The 19465-nt window shown below is 41.6% G+C and overlaps 1 protein-coding gene across 6 annotated transcripts in view; it reads left to right on the plus strand.

Moving 5' to 3' along the window:
• LOC122934420 (utrophin-like) overlaps window positions 1–19465 on the plus strand; it is a 616199-nt gene that overhangs the window by 212221 nt on the left and 384513 nt on the right. For all 6 annotated transcript variants that reach the window (XM_044289868.1, XM_044289864.1, XM_044289866.1 and 3 more), the window contains 6 exons: window positions 363–554; window positions 5742–5914; window positions 7435–7585; window positions 9525–9700; window positions 10947–11082; window positions 12805–12954. In XM_044289868.1, coding sequence (XP_044145803.1) covers window positions 363–554; window positions 5742–5914; window positions 7435–7585; window positions 9525–9700; window positions 10947–11082; window positions 12805–12954 — 978 coding nt within the window. The remainder of the gene's footprint in view (window positions 1–362; window positions 555–5741; window positions 5915–7434; window positions 7586–9524; window positions 9701–10946; window positions 11083–12804; window positions 12955–19465) is intronic.

A 19465-nucleotide genomic window follows, 5' to 3' on the forward strand; every position in this document is an offset into this window, starting at 1 on the left:
GTCCACACATCGCAGCTTAGTCTGAAAAGTCATCCTGAAAGTGTAGGTAAGCATTAAAGATATAGACATGTATATGACAAAACCTGTACAGCTGATTGGTTCATATAGTCTGAAGTAACCTAGAATATGAAGTTTGAACTTTAATGAAGAACCCCATTAGACTAGGGCTGAAGTAACCTACATTTCATAACTTAAATCTGTGTTGATGCCTTTCTTACAAGCCATGTTTGCCTGCAGGGAAGGCCTCGCTGCTTGTTACAGGAAGAAAAATGTCAAGTTCTATTTTAATTTTATTCTGCTTTCAGCACTAGTCTTCTGCTGCTCAGAAGTAGAGCTATAAGAAACCCTGTGTTCTTTTGTAGGACGATACGGACTCTCATCTGGATCTGAGTGCTACCTTAACAGGATTCACTCCGTCCTTCCTTCCTTCGGATTACTTAGTCGAAATAAACAAAGCCTTGCTGTCAATTGCTGACACCGAGCTTCTGCTTACCGCACCCGAGCTAAACAGTGGGGAGTATGAAAACTTTTCTGCCCAAGAAGATTCACTAAAGGTAACCTTTTATTCTAAATATCCAACCTGATAAGGAAGCCAACATTTGAGGCATATTGTGGCACACTTATTGACCAGTGTCATTTGGATTAGCATGCATTGCCACATGGGATATGTGCAATTGTGTCTATTTTGTCCACTGTTTTCATGATATTAATTCGCAATATGCCCTAGAGAATCAAGTGTTTGGTGTATATTTGTAATTCTTTTCATATATTGTGTATTAGGGTACTTTCACACTAGCGTTATTCTTTTCCGGCATTGGGTTCCGTCCTAGGGGCTCAATAACGGAACAGAACTGATCAGTTTTATCCTAATGCATTCTGAATGGAGAGCAATCCGTTCAGGATGCATCAGGATGTCTTTAGTTCAGTCTTTTTGCCATTTCAGGACAGAGAAAATACCGTAGCATGCTGCGGTTTTATCTCCGTCCAGAATTTTGGAACACTTGCCGGAATGCCGGATCCGGCATTAATTTACATTAAAGTGTATTAGTGCTGGATCCGGCTTTAAGTGTTCAGTCAAAACGGATCCAGCTTGCGCAGACCGAAAAAAAAATGCAAGTTTTTATTCTGGATCCATTTTTCGGGATGACATCGGAGAGACGGATCCGGCATTTCAATGCGGATCCGTCTGACAAATGCCATCAGTTTGCATACGTTTTGCCGGATCCAGCAGGCAGTTCCAGCGACGGAACTGTCTGCCGGAATCCTCTGCCGCAAGTGTGAAAGTACCCTAAGGGCACTTGCGTTGTCCGGATCCGGCGTGTACTCCATTTGCCGGAATTGCACGCCGGATCCGGAAAAACGCAATTGAACTGAAAGCATTTGAAGACGGATCCGTCTTCAAAATGCGTTCAGTGTTACTATGGCAGCCAGGACGCTATTAAAGTCCTGGTTGCCATAGTAGTAGTGTGGAGCGGGGGAGCAGTATACTTACCGTCCATGCGGCTCCCGGGGCGCTCCTGAATGACGACAGAGCGCCCCATGCGCCGTAACAGCCTGCCAGATCTGTCAAAATATATGCCAACTGATGGCATTTGTAAGATGGATCAGGATCCTGATCCGTCTTACAAATGCATTGAAATGCCGGATCCGTCTTTCCGGTGTCATCTGGAAAAAACTTATCCGGCATTTATTTTTTTCACATTTTTTTCGGTCTGCGCATGCGCAGACCGGAAGGACGTGTCTGGCATTCCGGTATTTTGAATGCTGGATCCACATCTGGCATTCAGGCAAGTGTTCAGTTTTTTTTGGTCAGAGATAAAACCGTAGCATGTATGTTCTGCTGTACCCCTGGGAACTGGAGATATTCTTTGAGGTGATCCTGCACACTGGCTTCCAAGCAGGCAACCCCATCTATGACAAAAAATGTAATTTAAATCGACAGAGGAAAGTATTGTGTAAGGTTTCATTCACACAACCGTTTGTATTTTGCGGTCCGCAAAAATTATAGATGACTTCCATGTAATGTTGGTGTGGCATCCGTTTTCTTTTTCCAGATCCATTTTTGCAATGCCTATCCTTGTCCACAAAATGAACAAGAATAGGACATGTTCTATCTTTTTTTGTGTGGGCTATAGAACAGATGTATGGATGCGGACAGCACACCTCGTGCTGTCCACATTTTTTGCGGACCCATTGATATGAATGTATCTGCATCCAATCCGCATAAAATGTGGATCAGATGCGGACCAAAAATACAGTCATGTAAATGGGGCCTAATATTGTTATTTCATATGTATTTGTGGAAGGGGATGAACTACACTGACTTTTTGGAGTTCACTGTTAATTGCCATTGACTAGGACTCTATTAAAAACGAATTCTACCTACAAAAATGAAGATTCTGCCTAAAAAAAAAAAAAGTTTCATTCATGGGTAATTCCCACCAGATTTCTGTTTAGAATTTAAGAAAAAAAGTGTTCAATGGTAGTGGCCTAAATTACATCATAGTACCGCCAAGGCTGCATACACTGCACTTCATTGTGAAAGCATAGCCAAGTACCGCCATATCCCTGTGTCTCATTAATGCAACCCCTTTTTTCAAAAGATATTGGTCAGCTAATCGCTGTCAGTTTTTACTGATCCCTCCATCAACTACTGCTAGTTAAATGTAGCATCACAAGCACATTTTTGGCTTCACATATGTAACAGCGGCGGCCCGTGACCTCTGCTATCACACTCTCCAGGGCGGGCATGAGCGCCGTTCCACTCTTCTATGGTTGAATCTGGGCCAGTGGTATGGACCCTCTGCCCTCCTGCAGCAATCCCAACTGCAGTAGTCTTACCCTCCATCATTGGCTGCAGGCCACACAGCCTGTCTGGTTTCTGTGCCAGTAGGGCATGCGTACTCCCCAGTTCTGATAGGCCCCTCATTCTTCCCCATCTTATAACTACTCCAGGGTATTTAAGGCACCTGACCCTGTGAGAAAGGAACGCCCAGGGTGAAACAGGGCAGACTCTGCCTAGTAGAACCAATTCAGTGAAGATACCAGAGGACACAGCGGGCGAACAGAGCGGTGAGTGTAGATAATAGTAAGTGCAGTGAGATCCATGGGCGCCGCTCTACACAGCCTGATAATTATCTTGCAATGTTTGGACCGATGAATGGTCCTCTTTAAGTTTTATTTAGCCTCTATTTTTGAAATGATTATGCTGGGATTCAAACTCACAGCTTTCTATATTAATATTAAGAACCTTAACCACTGGGCTATAGAGATTCATGTTAGTCTATTTTCACACTCGCGTTTTGGCTTTCCGTTTGTGAGATCCATTCAGGGCTCTCACAAGCGGTCCAAAACGGATCAGTTTGCATGCTAATGCATTCTAAATGGAAAAGGATCCGCTCAGATGCATTAGTTTGCATCAGTTCAGTCTCCATTCCGCTTTGGAGACGGACACCAAAACGCTGCTTGTGTTTTGGTGTCCGCCTGATGAAACTGAGCCAAACGGATCCGTCCTGGCACACGATGTAAATGCGAGTGTGAAAGTAGCCAACCTGCTGTACATATATTATCGCTAAAAACCTCAGTAGTAGTTTCCCACATATTATGCATTCTTATATATCAGAAGTATAATGATATATATATATATATATATATATATATATATATATATATTTAGTAATTACACATTTATTTTGTGCCATACATTTTTTTACAATTACTAAAAAAAAAAATATATTCAATTATACTACTGCTGTATAGGAATACCTAATACATGAGAAACTACTATAGTTTAGCATTATGCTTCATAGCTTAGTGGTTAACGTTCTTGCCTCTAACGTAGAAGGTTGTGAGTTCAAATCCCGGCAGAAACATTTTAAAAATAGAGGTTAAATTAGACTTAAATACACTGGGTGTCCCCAAGCATACTGACAATGCTTGGGAATACCCCCTTCATGTTTATAGCACTGACTCCATATATGGACATAGCGATATATGGAGTCAGAACAGGGAGTCCTGACTGTTCAGTAACACTGAAGGATTCCCCGTACAGTGATTTTCAGAAGCACTAGGGGATTCCCCGTACAGCGATCTTCAAGTGGGCCCCCTTGGAGCAGTGGGACCCAGGTTTGCCGGGTGGTTATGCCAGCCCTGCCCTTAGGTTTAGCCCAAACCAGTTGGTTGGCACAATGGTTCCACCCCACAGACCATTATAATATGCAATGCATGGATGTGGCAGGAGACTCCAAGCTGGAGACTCCCATCTGTGATGCCCATATGCATAGGGGATATAGAAGTTGTGTCATGGTGATGCAACCTCATAGTGAAAAAATAAGAAAAACTAATTTAGATCAAGGGGGTACTGGTGTGGGTGGCATCTAGTGCTGGGGAGGAGCGGTCTGAGGATAATACAACATTAGATTGTAAGGTAATAAACTTTTCTGATTGACAACATTTGCTTGAATGTTTTATAAATGCAAGATGGTAGAGGCCCCAAGACAGTTTCCCCCATTTGCCCTCCATATAATCCACTTCAGTTTCTGCTTACTGTACCTAGGCTAACCAATGGAAAGTATGAAATTCTTTTGATGTATAGGCATTTGTTTTTAGCATATTATACATGTCTTTTGGCCTATGAGTTGTATGCCATTGTGGATTATGTGCTACTGGGCCCTCTAGTGAAACAGAATTTAGCTGTAATCACCACTTACAGCATATCATCTGGCTAATCTCTGGTTGGCAGCAATCGCCCCTCCTGCTTCATCACTAATAGAACATCTGAAAGTACATATGACCTTTCCTGATGTCGGCTTCAATAAATGTTATTCTGTTAATTCGTAGAATGGTCATAACTTCTAGTCCGTTTTAGAGAACATTTAAAATATGAATAATTTATTTGAAAGCAGTTGTTTATATATATATATATATATATATATATATATATATATATAATCATACAACTGCATATACATTCATTGGAATAGAACCATGGACAACGGAACAAGAGAAGGACTTGGGTATTCTGGTTACAAGTGAACTAAGCAGCAGTACTCAATGTCAGGCAGCTGCTCCAAAAGCAAATATGGTTTAGGATTATTTTTAATGAGAGAGGTAAAAACCTATGATCCTAATGTAAAATTACCCTTCTATAAATCCCTCATAAGGCCACATCTTGAGTATGGGATTCAGTTTTGGACTCCATATACTAAAAATAATATTGTACAACTAGAACGGGTTCAGAGGCCTCAGATTAAATGGGATAGAAGTTCTCTCCAATAATGAGAGGCTTGAAATATTGTCCTTAGAAAAAAGATACCTTAGTAGTGATCTCTTTCTTACAAAGGACCAGGGGACATTTATTACGTGTGGCGGAAAGGTAATTTATACATCAATAGAGAAAAGGGTTCTTTACAGTTAGAGTAGTCAAACTGCAGAATGTCCTACCCCAAAAGATAGTACTAGTTGATACTACAGTATGTCAGCACTGAAAAAAGGGCTAGATGTACTTATCTAATAGAACATTACTTTGAGGGGTATAATGATTCTAACAATTAATGTTAAATGATCTGAGAAAGATTAAACCTGATGGAACCATGTGTATGAAACTATACTCACTTCGCCCATGTGTTTAATACTAGTTTAATAAATTTTTAACTTTTTATGTATTCTCGCTCAGTACTTGCATCGGGTGAGGTCATTCACTTTTTACACCATTTGATGTTCATTTTTTTTCTTTCTTTTAGAACATAAAAGATGCCCTTGATAAACTAGGGGAACAGATTGCATCTATACATGAGAAGCAACCTGATGTGATATTGGAAGCCTCAGGACCAGAAACCATACAAATAGGAGAATCACTCACTCAGGTCAATGCAGAATGGGATCGAATCAACAGGCTGTTCAGTGAGCGTAAAAGGTAAGACTGAGATTGCAAAGAACCTCAACAATTTTATTTTATCATCTTTTGTGTGCGACCAAACATATAAGAATAACAAAATGCTCTTCGGACTGCATACTGGTCTAAGATTTCTACACTATATACTGAAATACATCCCGCAAAACTTCACCCCACTTACACCAGGTCTAAAATTGTGGGAGTGGCGGGGAAGGGGACAGGCCTGTCCCATTTACCATTTTCTACGCCTGTTTTAGGCGTAGAAAATGGTCTCGGAAGCTGTCTTACATTTAGAACCGGCGCAGGATGTGCCGAAGTTATGGAGAGGCCGGTGCCTCTTCATAACTCTGGCGGATCCACTGCCAACACAGCGCTATCTGCTCTAATTTTATAAAATAAGCTTTATTTTATTTTTTCATATAAAGCGAAAGAAACTGATTCTGATTACTTAGAACCACTCCTACAACAACCGCATGTATACCCAAATCATACACATATTATCTTAAAATAATAATTCCTTTATTTCATCATCATGTTAATATTAAAAACTTAAAAAATTGTCCACACAACATAGGTGAAATAAAAACATAATTGAGGGACCACTGGAAAAATGGCTATTAATAATACTATCCACATCAGGACAAACAAACATCTATAATGACACAGTAACACCTACCTACTACCAAAAAGAAGGGTAGGCCTAGTAGCAAAGCAGCAATTGTCCAACAGTGAGACTAAACTGAAGACCAATTGCAAACCCAAAAGTACATCTGCCATACTAGTGTCCCTCACTCACCCAACGCGTTACGCCAACCGGCTTCGTCAGGGGAATCCTGGTTGCTTAGAAGCCTACAGAGTCTGTTGCCTATTTGCAATCTGTATATGGCGCACATTTTGTGTGCCATAATCTGCTGCTAATGTTAATGAATAGGGCTATTCTTTGAAATATGCATCATGTACCAATCTTGTACGTATTTGCTTCTTAATATTCCCATTATAGTCTATAGGAGTGCATCAAAAAAGCAAGAAGAAATATACATTTGGCTAAATTAGTGAAGCAGTACTAATGACAATGTGGATGGTAAATCATCTGTATTCTGTAGCCAGAATATCGGATTTTGATACGCTCGTATGAAAAGATGCCTTACAGTTGTGTACTGCCTGGGAACACCTTGCATGTAGTGGGAATATACTGTTAGCAAGGTGGGTCCTTCAACAAGAAGGCTGTTCATGTAAAAGGGGTATGTAAAGCACTGGCCCCTTCACAGTCTTTCCTTGCACAGAGTCCTCCCCCTTGAGGACCCCCTTTGCAGGGGAACTGCAACACAGCTCCATTTAAGTGAGTGGGGATACCATGCTACATATAAGCCATGCCCCCTTCATTCTCAGGATCGGTCGGAGTCTTTGTAGGTGCTGACGGATTTGTAATTTTATTCCTTTGGGTTTTTTAATGATGTAAAGAGCATCTAACTTGCTGATCTATGTAGTGTGAATAGTAAGTAATTGGAGTTATTTAATTACTGTACCATTTTGTATTTAAGTCATTTCGACAGAGCGCAGGAAGAATGGCGGCAGTTCCATTCTGACCTCAGTGACCTCACCCAGTGGACAAATGAAGCAGAGGGTTTGTTAGCCCAGGCCCACACTTCAGAAGGCATTTTGGATTTGGAAAAAGCACATGTTCATCAGCGGGTAAATTACATGGATGATTGGGCTTGAAACGTGAAGCTCACAACATTTCTGTCTTTGGCCTCGCACTTCTTAGATCAGTTCACTCCACCCAAAAAAAAAATCCTGTCTGGAAGGGACCAAGATCACTGCCATCTGGCCTCCATGAATAAGATTTGTCTCAGCATGTCGAACAAAAAAAGTTGCCTCTGTTTGCTTCTAACTTTTTTAGTGGAAAAATCAGGGGGAAACTGACATTAAATCGCTTGTCCAGGTTTGAATGGGCACTGTGGCCCCTTAAAACAATTGACCTCCTGCAGTTCCCAGAGTGGGACCCCCCCCCCCCCCCCAATCTATTAATAATGGCTATCAATTGCTAACACCTTAATAATCCCTCTAAGAGCAGAGAGTTCTGATCTCACCTTTAGACAGCATAGATATGATGGGTCCCAGATGAGTTGCTCTCTTTTCTGTATAAGCATATTTGGATGGTTTGCAGCTTATGGTGGGCACCTACACTTGTGGAGATAGAGGAGATAGTTCTCCTACAGTCTGTGGTCTCTGACCTGCCTAAAAGAGACATGGGTGGAAGCTTAATGATTACGGCAAAGTTATTCAGCAAATCTATTGATCCGTTTTGAGACAAAATATATTCCAGGATAGAATAATTTGGGTAAAAAAGAAGTACTGTCTCCAAAAATGGACACTTGATCAAAGATAGGGAAATTATGTTGCATAGACTATCTAATAGTATAATACTTGTTTGACAGAAATTCAAAATTCACCCCTCCCTATCCACTGTTCCTTTTCTTTGGTTATTGTGATGCTAAATATATAATGCAGTGTGTTTGGGTGCATTGACAATGATTTGCTTAGGCTACCCCTATGGATGTTATCTAAATAGCCCCTTTAATCTTCACCCTTTAACCCCAGGCCGCTCCTCTTGGAGTAGTCTCCGTTCACTGACAAGGGGACTGCAGAATTCAGGGCAGGCAAAATATTTTCAATACAAAAGGGCAGAACAGGGTCAGAATGATAAACAGGCCAAGGTCTAGGACAGGCGGGCAGAAATAGTACAGCGATACGGGCGGAAGTCAAGTATAGTAAATCAGGTGGGATAAAAACCTTTGCAGGTCTCTAGTACCCTCCTACAGGAGAAGTCGCCTTAAATATGGAGAAAATCATGTGTGCTTACACTGTCCTTTAAGAGCCGAAGAGAGTGAAGAAGTGGGCCCTAAGGCCGAGAGACTGTAGAAAAGGACAGAATAGACTTCACAGCAGATTCAGTATCAGTAGTTGGTTGTGCCCACCCGGAAGAAACAGGAAGATGCCAATGGGCACAGACTGCCAGCAGACGTAAGCACCCTGACGCAAATGTTACAAAAGACAAGTTTTTAGTGACAGCAAACCTAAAGGCAGTTAAAGAGGACCTAAACGCTGAGGAAGATTACACCATCCCTAGTAATTAGTACAGCAGTATGTACAGTATGTATTCAAATGTACTGATAAGTTATGCAAAAAAAATCATAATGGCAGGTCTGCTTTACTGCAACACATTAAGTAAATTTACTTAAACAAAAGTGTTGAAGGTATATGTACAGAATAATAACAAATGAAAATGAGGTCTAAATATAAAATTGAAAAGCCACCGAAGCGCTCATAGTACCTTTATCTTAGTGATATTACTATTAGACATTTTCAGCATCTGCAAAAAGACCTAAGAAACTATACATTGAAATGAAATGAAGCTAAAACCTAATTTCATGGGTGTCATTTTCCTTTTACAGTTTAAATAGATCAAAACACTTCTGAGAACAGAAGTTTCACTAAAGCAGATTATTTTACGCTTCTGCATTTTCTTGCCATTGTGTTGATGGCCATAGGGATCATAGACACACAGGCCTCAGCAGGTTGCTTTCCCCCCCCCCCCAATTCTCCATCTTCTTCTGCTTCATTTTGTCAGGAGCTGGAAGAAGGAATCAGCTCTCACCAACTCAGCTTTACCATTCTCAACCAGAGCGGGGAAGGGATCATACAGCATCTATCTGCCGCTGATGGGCAATTCCTTCAGGAGAAATTGTCCAGTTTGAACAGACGCTGGAGTACAATAAAATTTGAGGTCATGGACAGACAGCAAAGGTATGAGGCCTGTTTAATAGCGATCATTTGTCAGTTTGCTTTATCTGCTTAGTACAGAAATTATGCTAATGTCTGTATAGCATGCTATGCAATAACATTATATAAAGGTCCTTAAATGGAAAACAAGCTGCTGCCGTAGCTAATTTCCGATATATGAGGTCACCTTGAATTTGTGCATAAATTGTCCCTTAAAGTAAGATTGAGACAAAGTGACTTGATTTAACCCTCTGAGAGTCTAAAGGTCCCTGTCAACCCAGAGCCAGACTGATTTTTTATAGTTGTATGTTTTTATTGCAGTAACCAATAAGAAAACTGTGTTCACATTGCGGATCAGAGCCTCCATTGGGCGTTCCATGGCTTTTGATGGCAAGGATAGCACGGCATGCCCTATTCTTTCAGTCAAAATAATCAAAACCTTGATAGAACCCCAACAGACCCCATTATAATTTATTGGCGTCCATTTTTCATTTGGATCTATGGCTTCCATTATAAGTGGGAGCCATGAAGCTAGATTTTCTAAGATATTTTGTTAAAATCTCTGTACATAGCCATACTTGAGATGGCTCATGTGGATTGCTAATACCAATCATGCAAAACTGTACAGTACCTCTGTATGCCTTTGAATTTCCAGATGGATGAAATACGGCACCCCATGGTGTGCCTACGGGCTCATAGACATGCCAGGTGCCACAGTGTGGGGTTCATAACTAAGACAAAAGATATATGATGACACCTCAGCAATATAACAACGTGCACGTTCCCCCAGGTCATTGTTCAACAAAAGTCACTGACCCATCTGTATAACAGGGTCGGACTGGCCCACCAAAGTACAAGAGGATCCTCCATTGGGCCCAAGCTTTGACACAATAAGGGGCCTCTTATAAATCAGGGCTACGAAGGTCTAACAGAGGGTAGGCCTCCAGAATAATATCCTCTGGTGGGCCTAAGGAGATTCAGTCCAACGCTATCTGTATACAGTACTACTGCTCTATTAATTCTCATCACATAAAGGCCTCCTGTATATGGTAGATTAGTGTACACAGGGCCAACACGTCATATGGCAGCGTATTACAGCATCCAATCAAATGACATGTGCATCTCTGTACGAAACTGAAGGCATACAGGTACGGCACGTCCTCATATGCCTCTGTAGGTGACGTATTGCCGAGCTGTACATTTAGAAACTTTTACAGTGCTGTAATATGGCCATAAGCATGAAGACTTGTTTTGTCCTCTGCTTTGTCAGATTAAAAGAAGAAAGTCCAGCGTTAACCGACTACAAGAGGAAACTGGATGAGTTCACAATTTGGCTGGATCAGGCCACAAATGTGCTGCGAGTGAGTTCAGCTCTTGATAATGAGGAGAGGCTTAATGAAATAAAGGTAAGACATTATATACATATCGTAAAGACCAATAGAAGAACTAGAGATCTGAAAACGGTAAAGTAGATAATGGAGGAACAGATATTGTAGCTGATGAGACCGGTAATATCGATTGAAGCTCTGTTCATCTACAGTTTAAAAAATAAAAACAATGAGCTCCCAAAAATACCTCAAAACAACCTGCCATCCATTTCAATGGGAAGCAGCACTTGCTTTAGGGCTCTTTCACACTTGCGTTGTCTGGATCCGTCGTGTACTCCATTTGCTGGAATTACACGCCGGATCCGGAAAAACGCAAGTGAACTGAAAGCATTTGAAGACGGATCCGTCTTCAAAATGCGTTCAGTGTTACTATGGCAGCCAGGACGCTATTAAAGTCCTGGTTGCCATAGTAGTAGTGGGGAGCGGGGGAGCGGTATACTTACCGTCCGTGTGGCTCCCGGGGCGCTCCAGAATGACGTCAGAGCGCCCCATGCGCATGGATGACGTGCCATGTGATCACGTCATCCATGCGCGTGGGGCGCCCTGACGTCACTCTGAAGCGCCCCGGGAGCCACACAGACGGTAAGTATACTGCTCCCCCGCTCCCCACTACACTTTACCATGGCTGCCAGGACTTTAGCGTCCTGGCAGCCATGGTAACCATTCAGAAAAAGCTAAATGTCGGATCCGGTAATGCGCCAAAATTACGTTTAGCTTAAGGCAGGATCCGGATTAATGCCTTTCAATGGGCATTAATTCCGGATCCGGCCTTGCAGCAAGTGTTCAGGATTTTTGGCCGGAGCAAAAAGCGCAGCATGCTGCGGTATTTTCTCCGGCCAAAAAAACGTTCCGGTCCGGAACTGAAGACATCCTGATTCATCCTGAACGGATTTCTCTCCATTCAGAATGCATGGGGATAATCCTGATCAGGATTCTTCCGGCATAGAGCCCCGACGCAGGAACAGAACAACGCAAGTGTGAAAGAGCCCTTATTCTTCCACGTGAAGAAGAGAAGCAGCATGCCCTATCTTGGGGCAGAATCCATGCTGAAGCTCCCATTGAAATAAATGGGAAGTATCAAAAAAACGCTCCATACTTGTCCATGCATTTTCTGCAAAACCACGATCTGAAAATGCAGTCTTATATTGAAGTAAAAAAAAAAAGTTAAAAAAAGCATCAAAAAACATACAATTACATGCCTTAAAGGGTATATTTATTTTTTTATATCGGCCTGTGGGGACCTATGGAGAAATCCATACTAACCTGATCCAGCTATGAGGCTCCTAATCTCTCTTCACTGGATTACCGATCCCTGGCTGTCAAATTTCCACACGGACGAGGTCATGTGTGCCGTTGCGACAGTTATTACAATGCGCAAAATAATCTAATTTCTGCTAAATCTGTGTTTCCTGGATGTAATTGAAGAAGTAAACGAAATGCCCCTCCCTTGTAGCCTTAAACACACTCTGATGGTGCTTTATTTTTTGAATCAGTATAAAATTTCTGAAGTCATTCCTGATGTCAGCGTTTGTTTTTATGGATGCCATTTTGGCTTTCCTGCATTGCATCCTTATGTTCTTTCTGCCAATGTGGAAATAATGTGGGAAATATCTAATGAGCTCAGTCTTAATAGAAATATTCTTGGCTTTGCTCTAGCTGAGTGTGTCTAATTATGTTCATCAGCGTTTCTCTAACATATTTTACAAATCCAAAATGAAAGCTCTCTTGCTCCCCCTTCAGGCGTTAAGTAAAGACTTGGAAATTCAGAGTAACAGAGCTGAGTGGCTGAACCGCACAGCCCCGGATATATTGGCTATGAAGAGACTCAATGCCCAGGACAGAGAGAAACTTTCTTCTAGACTACGGACCATAAATATTAACTGGGCTCAGGTATGACAACGTGAAGCTCTTCCATACTGCGTCCTCTTGCTTTACTTTTTCCTGGTATTTCTATTGTAGCTTTAGTTGGTGACGTGGGGGAAGACGTTGAACCCTGCTGTGCAGGGGCGTAGCTATAGGGGGTGCAGTCGCTACCAGGCCCAGGAGCCTGAGGGGGCCCAAAGACCCCTGAGCCACATAAGAAGACACTGGTATTATTGCTGGACAAGTTACACCTCTGGCTGGAGGGAAGGGGTTAGGTCAAGTATTTGGCATGGGGGGAGGTGCCGTTTCAATTTTTGCTTCAGGCAGCCTGAAGGCTATGTTCTTCCCTGGCCACAAAGCACTGAGGGAAGGGGGCCCAAGCTGAACTCTTGCACCAGGGCCCATGAGCCATTAGCTACACCCCTGCTGCCGTGTAAGTTGATCATTGTTCTAGAGTTAATTTGGTTGCAGTTCAGATACACTTCCAGGACTCTGTACCAACTACACATTCTTACAGGGAATTTTCTGGTAATTTGCATTCCTAAATAACATCAGCAAGTTTCTGTGCCTCTGTGGATGTTTTATGTATGTAGTATCAGTCATATGCATTTCTGCTGGAGTTTTATAGAAATGCAGACTAAAAAATATGTTATTTTAGAGGACCCCATAGGGCTTACAGTCTGGGTGATAATCCCATTCCTTCACTTGATATTCAAACCATACCGCTATTGTCTTGGGGCGCGGAGCTTCTGTTCTCACATCTCCCAGTCTAGTGCGAAGGATTATTCTTTATCATTAAACAGAAAAGTGTGAAACTGATTCATCTGTACACTCGACTCAGTTTTCTTCATTTTATCATTCAATGACCACAGACACAAAGCAAGGCTACGTGGCTACAGCCAACGTCAGCCACGTGTAAGGAATGGTCTGCGGAAAAATTCTGCAGTTTTCACTAATACATTAAAGAAAATCTGTCACCTCTCCCGAGCACTATTAAAGTTGTTGTCCAACGGAAAATATTCAATTATTACACCAGCGCCTGGATCTGAATACTTTTGTAATTGCATGTAATTAAAAATGTAGTATAGCCAGTGAGTTATTCACTGAAATCTATCTGTATAGCGCCTCCTGCTGTTTGCTCTTTTTCTAATTTCTCTGTCCTGCTCACTGAGATGGTAGAACATGATCAGTTGCATCCATCAACTGCCACCAGCTGCAGTGGAAAGGACACACCTGAGAAAGTACACACCTCCTGAGCTAGCAACTTGAAATAAATCTAGCAGAGCAAATGGAGCAATGAATGTGGAGATCTCTGTATCCATGTGCGGTACAGGGTTAGTTTCAGCTTTGTTAGAAAAAGGTTGCCATGTATTATATGATATCTGATTTTCATTTTTTTACAATAATCATGTGAAAAGCCCTTTTAAGTGCAGTTCTACATGAACAATATTTCTGTCCCTGACTCCGAATCACTAGGTTATATGTGAATACTCAGCCCAGTTCACGTGCTGTGTGTGAGCATGCACATATAAAAGAGAGGACTTCAGGATGAGTCCTCTCAATGTAGTGTACTGTGTATGTGAGCATGCGCATATAATAGAGAGGACTCCGGGATGAGTCCTCTCAATGTATTGTACTGTGTGTGTGTGTGTGAGCATGCGCATATAATAGAGAGGACTCCGTGATGAGTCCTCTCAATGTATTGTACTGTGTGTGTGAGCATGCGCATATAATAGAGGACTCCAGGATGAGTCCTCTCAATGTATTGTACTGTGCATGTGAGCATGCACTCATAATAGAGAGGACTCCAGGATGAGTCCTCTCAATGTATTCCAGTTCTGGTTTGCTGGCCCGCAGTGTGAGAACAGTGTGAGAACAGTGTGACCCGTGAAAGCATATCTGTTAAATATATCCACTTTTAACACCCATTATAAGAAATTCTACGCTTTGTAATATACTTACCAATGGAGATACAAGCTCCTTTAGTGCTCAGTACAAGAGTTTTAGAATCAAAGTGCACCACCCAACTTGCACAGTACATAAAGGCTATGTACACCTTCAGGGGGCATTTTTATTATTATAGCATTTTCCTGTGTCCTCGTCCTCGTTTTCTATGGTATGTGTAGTAAGTCATGATATTTCTGTAGTCTTAGTTCTCGCTGTTAGCTTGTGAAAATGCTAGAGCCAACAGCAAAGACTAAGTATTACTCCTGAAGAGCTCATTGCCTTGTAAATATTTGCTGGGCTGAAATCGCTGACTTTCCTTCAAGGAGGATAGAAGGGTTTGTTTAAACATGGCGTCCAATTGGCTGTGCTGTAAATGCCTGTATTTGCTGGCGTGTGATCACAGAAGTACTGGTATTCAGATTTTTATGTTATATCTTGACGCTCAGAGCATTTATCTTCTCACATTTTTCACATAATCAACCTTCCTCTTCAGAAATGGAGGGTAAAAGGTCAATATTCAAATAGTCAAGATCATCATTATACTAATCAGTACTACTGTAGAAATATAGAAAGTACTCAAGATGATGTGAGGTAGGGATTCATGAAATGTTATCTTATGGAACAGAGGATGTAAAATGGTAAGATTTGGTCTCTGATTGGGCGATCGTGGACTGCTGGAGGATTGTGCTGTCTATCTGCAGCAGCTTTTATGTATCCCCTGTAAATGGAGTTCAGTGGAGGAGGTGAAGTATTAGGCCTCTTTCACACGGGCGTCAGTTTTTTTGCCCGGATAAGAGCCGGGTGCGTTGCGGGAAAATGTGCGATTTTCCCGCGCGAGTGCAAAACATTGTCATGCGTTGCACTCGCGTGAGAAAAATCGCGCATGTTTGGTACCCAAACCCGAACTTCTTCATAGAAGTTCGGGCTTGGGATTGATGTTCTGAAGATTGTATTATTTTCCCTTATAACATGGTTATAAGGGAAAATAATAGCATTCTGAATACAGAATGCATAGTAAACCAGCGCCAGAGGGGTTAAAAAAAAATAAAAAATTTTTTAACTCACCTTAGTCCACTTGATCGCGAAGCTGGCATCTCCTTGTGTCTCCTCTGCGCTGAGCGGCTGAACAGGACCTGTGGTGAGCTGCTCCATTAAATACAGGTTAAGGACCTTCGATGACGTCACTTCGGTCATCACATGGTACGTCACATGATCTTTTACCATGGTGATTCACCATGGTAAAAGACCATGTGATGACCGGAGTGACGTCATCGAAGGTCCTTAAGCGATATTTAATGGAGCAGCTCAGCCCAGGTCCTGTTCAGCCGCTCAGCGCAGAGAAGACACAAGGAGATGCCAGCTTCGCGATCAAGTGGACTAAGGTGAGTTAAATTATTATTATTTTTTTTTTAACCCCTCTAGCGCTGGTTTGCTATGCATTCTGTATTCAGAATGCTATTATTTTCCCTTATAACCATGTTATAAGGGAAAATAATAATGATCGGGTCTCCATCCCGATCGTCTCCTAGCAACCGTGCGTGCAAATCGCATGGCATCCGTACTTGCTTGCGGATGCCATCCGATTTTCACACACCCCATTCATTTCTATGGGGCCTGCGTCACGTCGAAATCGGACAATATAGAGCATGCTGCGATTTCAACTGAACGCACAAGTGATGCGTTAAAGACAACGCTCATGTGCACAGCCCCATAGAAATTAATGGGTCAGGATTTAGTGCGGGTGCCATACGTTCGCCGCACGGATCGCACCCGCACGGAAAACTCGCCCGTGTGAAAGGGGCCTTAAGGTGGCCATACACATTAGATAGATGTTAATTGATGGTTGTACAGCAGTTGAACAATCATCTAGTGAACGTTCCTTTCACAGACGCAACCATACATGTTTTAGTCCATATTGGCCGTACAGTTGTTCAAATTGTCCATCTTTTTTTCACATCTGATTTTATTTTCTCATTACAGACTTTTTTATTCTGTTTTCTGAACATGATTACGGGGGCGGCCATCTTGCCTGAGCTGTTCTTAAAGAGGACCTTTCATGGGTCCAAACATTATAAACTATCAGGATACGTAGGGCATAGTGCAGGGATCTAACTGCACTTACAATTTTTTTCTGGGCGCCGCTCCGTTCGCCCGCTGTGGCCCCAGTTGTATTTTCCCGCCTGGTATGCTAATTTTAGCATCAGAGCAATGAGGAGGAGACTGAGTCTTTCTCCGTGGGTGTCTCCTTCTCCCTAACTGTAGCGCTGTCCAATCGCAGCAGACCCGAGCATCACAGCCGGAGACGGAAAAAAACCTCCCCTAGGTCATTGTACAAGGGGAGAATAGATAAGATTTGGCAATCACCTATTGTGAATGGTGGATCCTGTGTTATCTATACACAGAGGTGATATTACAGGCACATTTAGAATAATATATAACTGCAGTAAAGTGATCTGTACAGACTAAGAAGTGGTGCAATTATTAGGCTTAGGCTACTTTCACACTAGCGTTCGATCGGATCCGTTCTGAACGGATCCGCTCATATTAATGCAGACGGTGGCTCCGTTCAGAACGGATCCATCTGCATTATATTGGCAAAAAAAAGCTAAGTGTGAAATTAGCCTGAGCGGATCCGTCCAGACTTTTACATTGAAAGTCAATGGGGGACGGATCCGTTTGAAGATTGAGCCATATTGTGGCATCTTCAAACGGATCTGTCCCCATTGACTTACATTGTAAGTCTGGACGGATCCGCACGCCTCTGCACGGCCAGGCGGACACCCGAACGCTGCAAGCAGCGTTCAGGTGTCCGCCTGCTGAGCGGAGCGGAGGCTGAACGCCGCCAGACTGATGCATTCTGAGCGGATCCGCATCCATTCAGACTGCATCAGGGCTGGACGGAAGCGTTCGGGTCCGCTCGTGAGCCCCTTCAAACGGAGCTCACGAGCGGACAGCCGAACGCTAGTGTGAAACTAGCCTTAGTGGCCAGTAGTGTTGAGCGCGAATATTCGAATTGCGAATATTTTTCTTGAATATCGCGATTTCGAGATTTCGCGAATATTTAGAATATAGTGCTATATATTCGCGAAATCGAATATTCGTTTTTTTTTTTTTTTTATGCTCCATTCAGTGCCCGTTGCCGTGCTCATGGAGCGTCCCCATCACCATGGGGACGCTCCATATACTAGAATGTACTGTCGGATTAGAGAATTTTGTTGAAATCACCATGCGATTATTTCGTGTTATATTAATCGCATCGCAATTTCAGATTCGCACTGCTATATTCCATATATGTGTATTTTACGAAATTTCGTACTATTGCTCTAACTTCGTCTTTTAGAATATTACGAATATTCTAAAAGACGAAGTTAGAGCAATATTACGAAATTTCGTAAAATACACATATATATTGTAATTTAGCTAATATACTGCTATATTAACTTTTTTTAACAGTGTACATATTTTACAAAGCTTAAGTTCAGAAGAGGGAAAAAAAATGAAAGAAAAAAAAAATGATTATAGCACTATATTAGCTAAATTACAAAATATATGTGTATTTTACGAAATTTCGTAATATTGCTCTAACTTCGTCTTTTAGAATATTCGTAATATTCTAAAAGACGAAGTTAGAGCAATAGTATGAAATTTCGTAAAATACCATTGCCTTATACTATTATACTAGAAAAATCGCAACACGCGATTAAAATAATCGCATATTATTCGCGAAAATTGAAATAATTACGAATATTCGATTTCGACGAATATAACACGAATATTCACTCGAATATTCGCGATATATCGCGAAATCGAATATGGCACCTCTCGCTCATCACTAGTGGCCAGTGCGAAAACTGTTTTTTTTTTTTTTTAAATATGGATAGTGACATGGAAAATTCAAAAATAACATTACCAAAATTCTTTAAAAATATGTTAAACATAAAAATGTGATTAATAGGTCATTTTATAATGACACGTTCCCTTTCAGTGAGTATGTAGATGTTTACTTCTTGAGATTTTCTCTCTGTCTATTTGAATATTTGGGCCCTCTCAACCACAGGGGCCAAGGGTGGTGGGCTGAACCCCTAGTCTGTTTGGTAATTGGGGCATTTTGAGAAGTTTAGAGTTAACTTTCCCAATATGCGAAAATCCCTTTCCCAGATACAATGCAGCATAGTCTAAGTCAGAAATTTCAGGGTACCATACAGACAAGCCATATATTTGCATCAGGAATACAATTGTACCATTTTTGTGTACCCCGTTTACCAATTGTATTGGAGAATTAAACCCCAGGCCTTTAGTATGGTAGACAGTAAGTTTACCACTAGACTACGTTTATAAAGACAGAAGGTACTTACCTCTACCAAATAGTTATCTACCAAATAGTTTTACTGTTACTGCTTTTTAGCCACAGAAAATTCTACTTTATAGAATGCTGGCTGCCATAGAGTAGGTTCAATTCCCTACAAAGACCTGTGAAATAATTTTTTAAGAAAGGTTATGTCCAGCTTTTTTTTTATTCATGGTAAAAGTTACAGTTTTCTGCAAAGTTAATTTTACAAAAAAAACTTAACATAAATGCATTTTTGTAACA

The sequence above is a fragment of the Bufo gargarizans genome, chromosome 4, assembly GCF_014858855.1.
Source record: "Bufo gargarizans isolate SCDJY-AF-19 chromosome 4, ASM1485885v1, whole genome shotgun sequence".
NCBI lineage: Eukaryota > Metazoa > Chordata > Amphibia > Anura > Bufonidae > Bufo > Bufo gargarizans.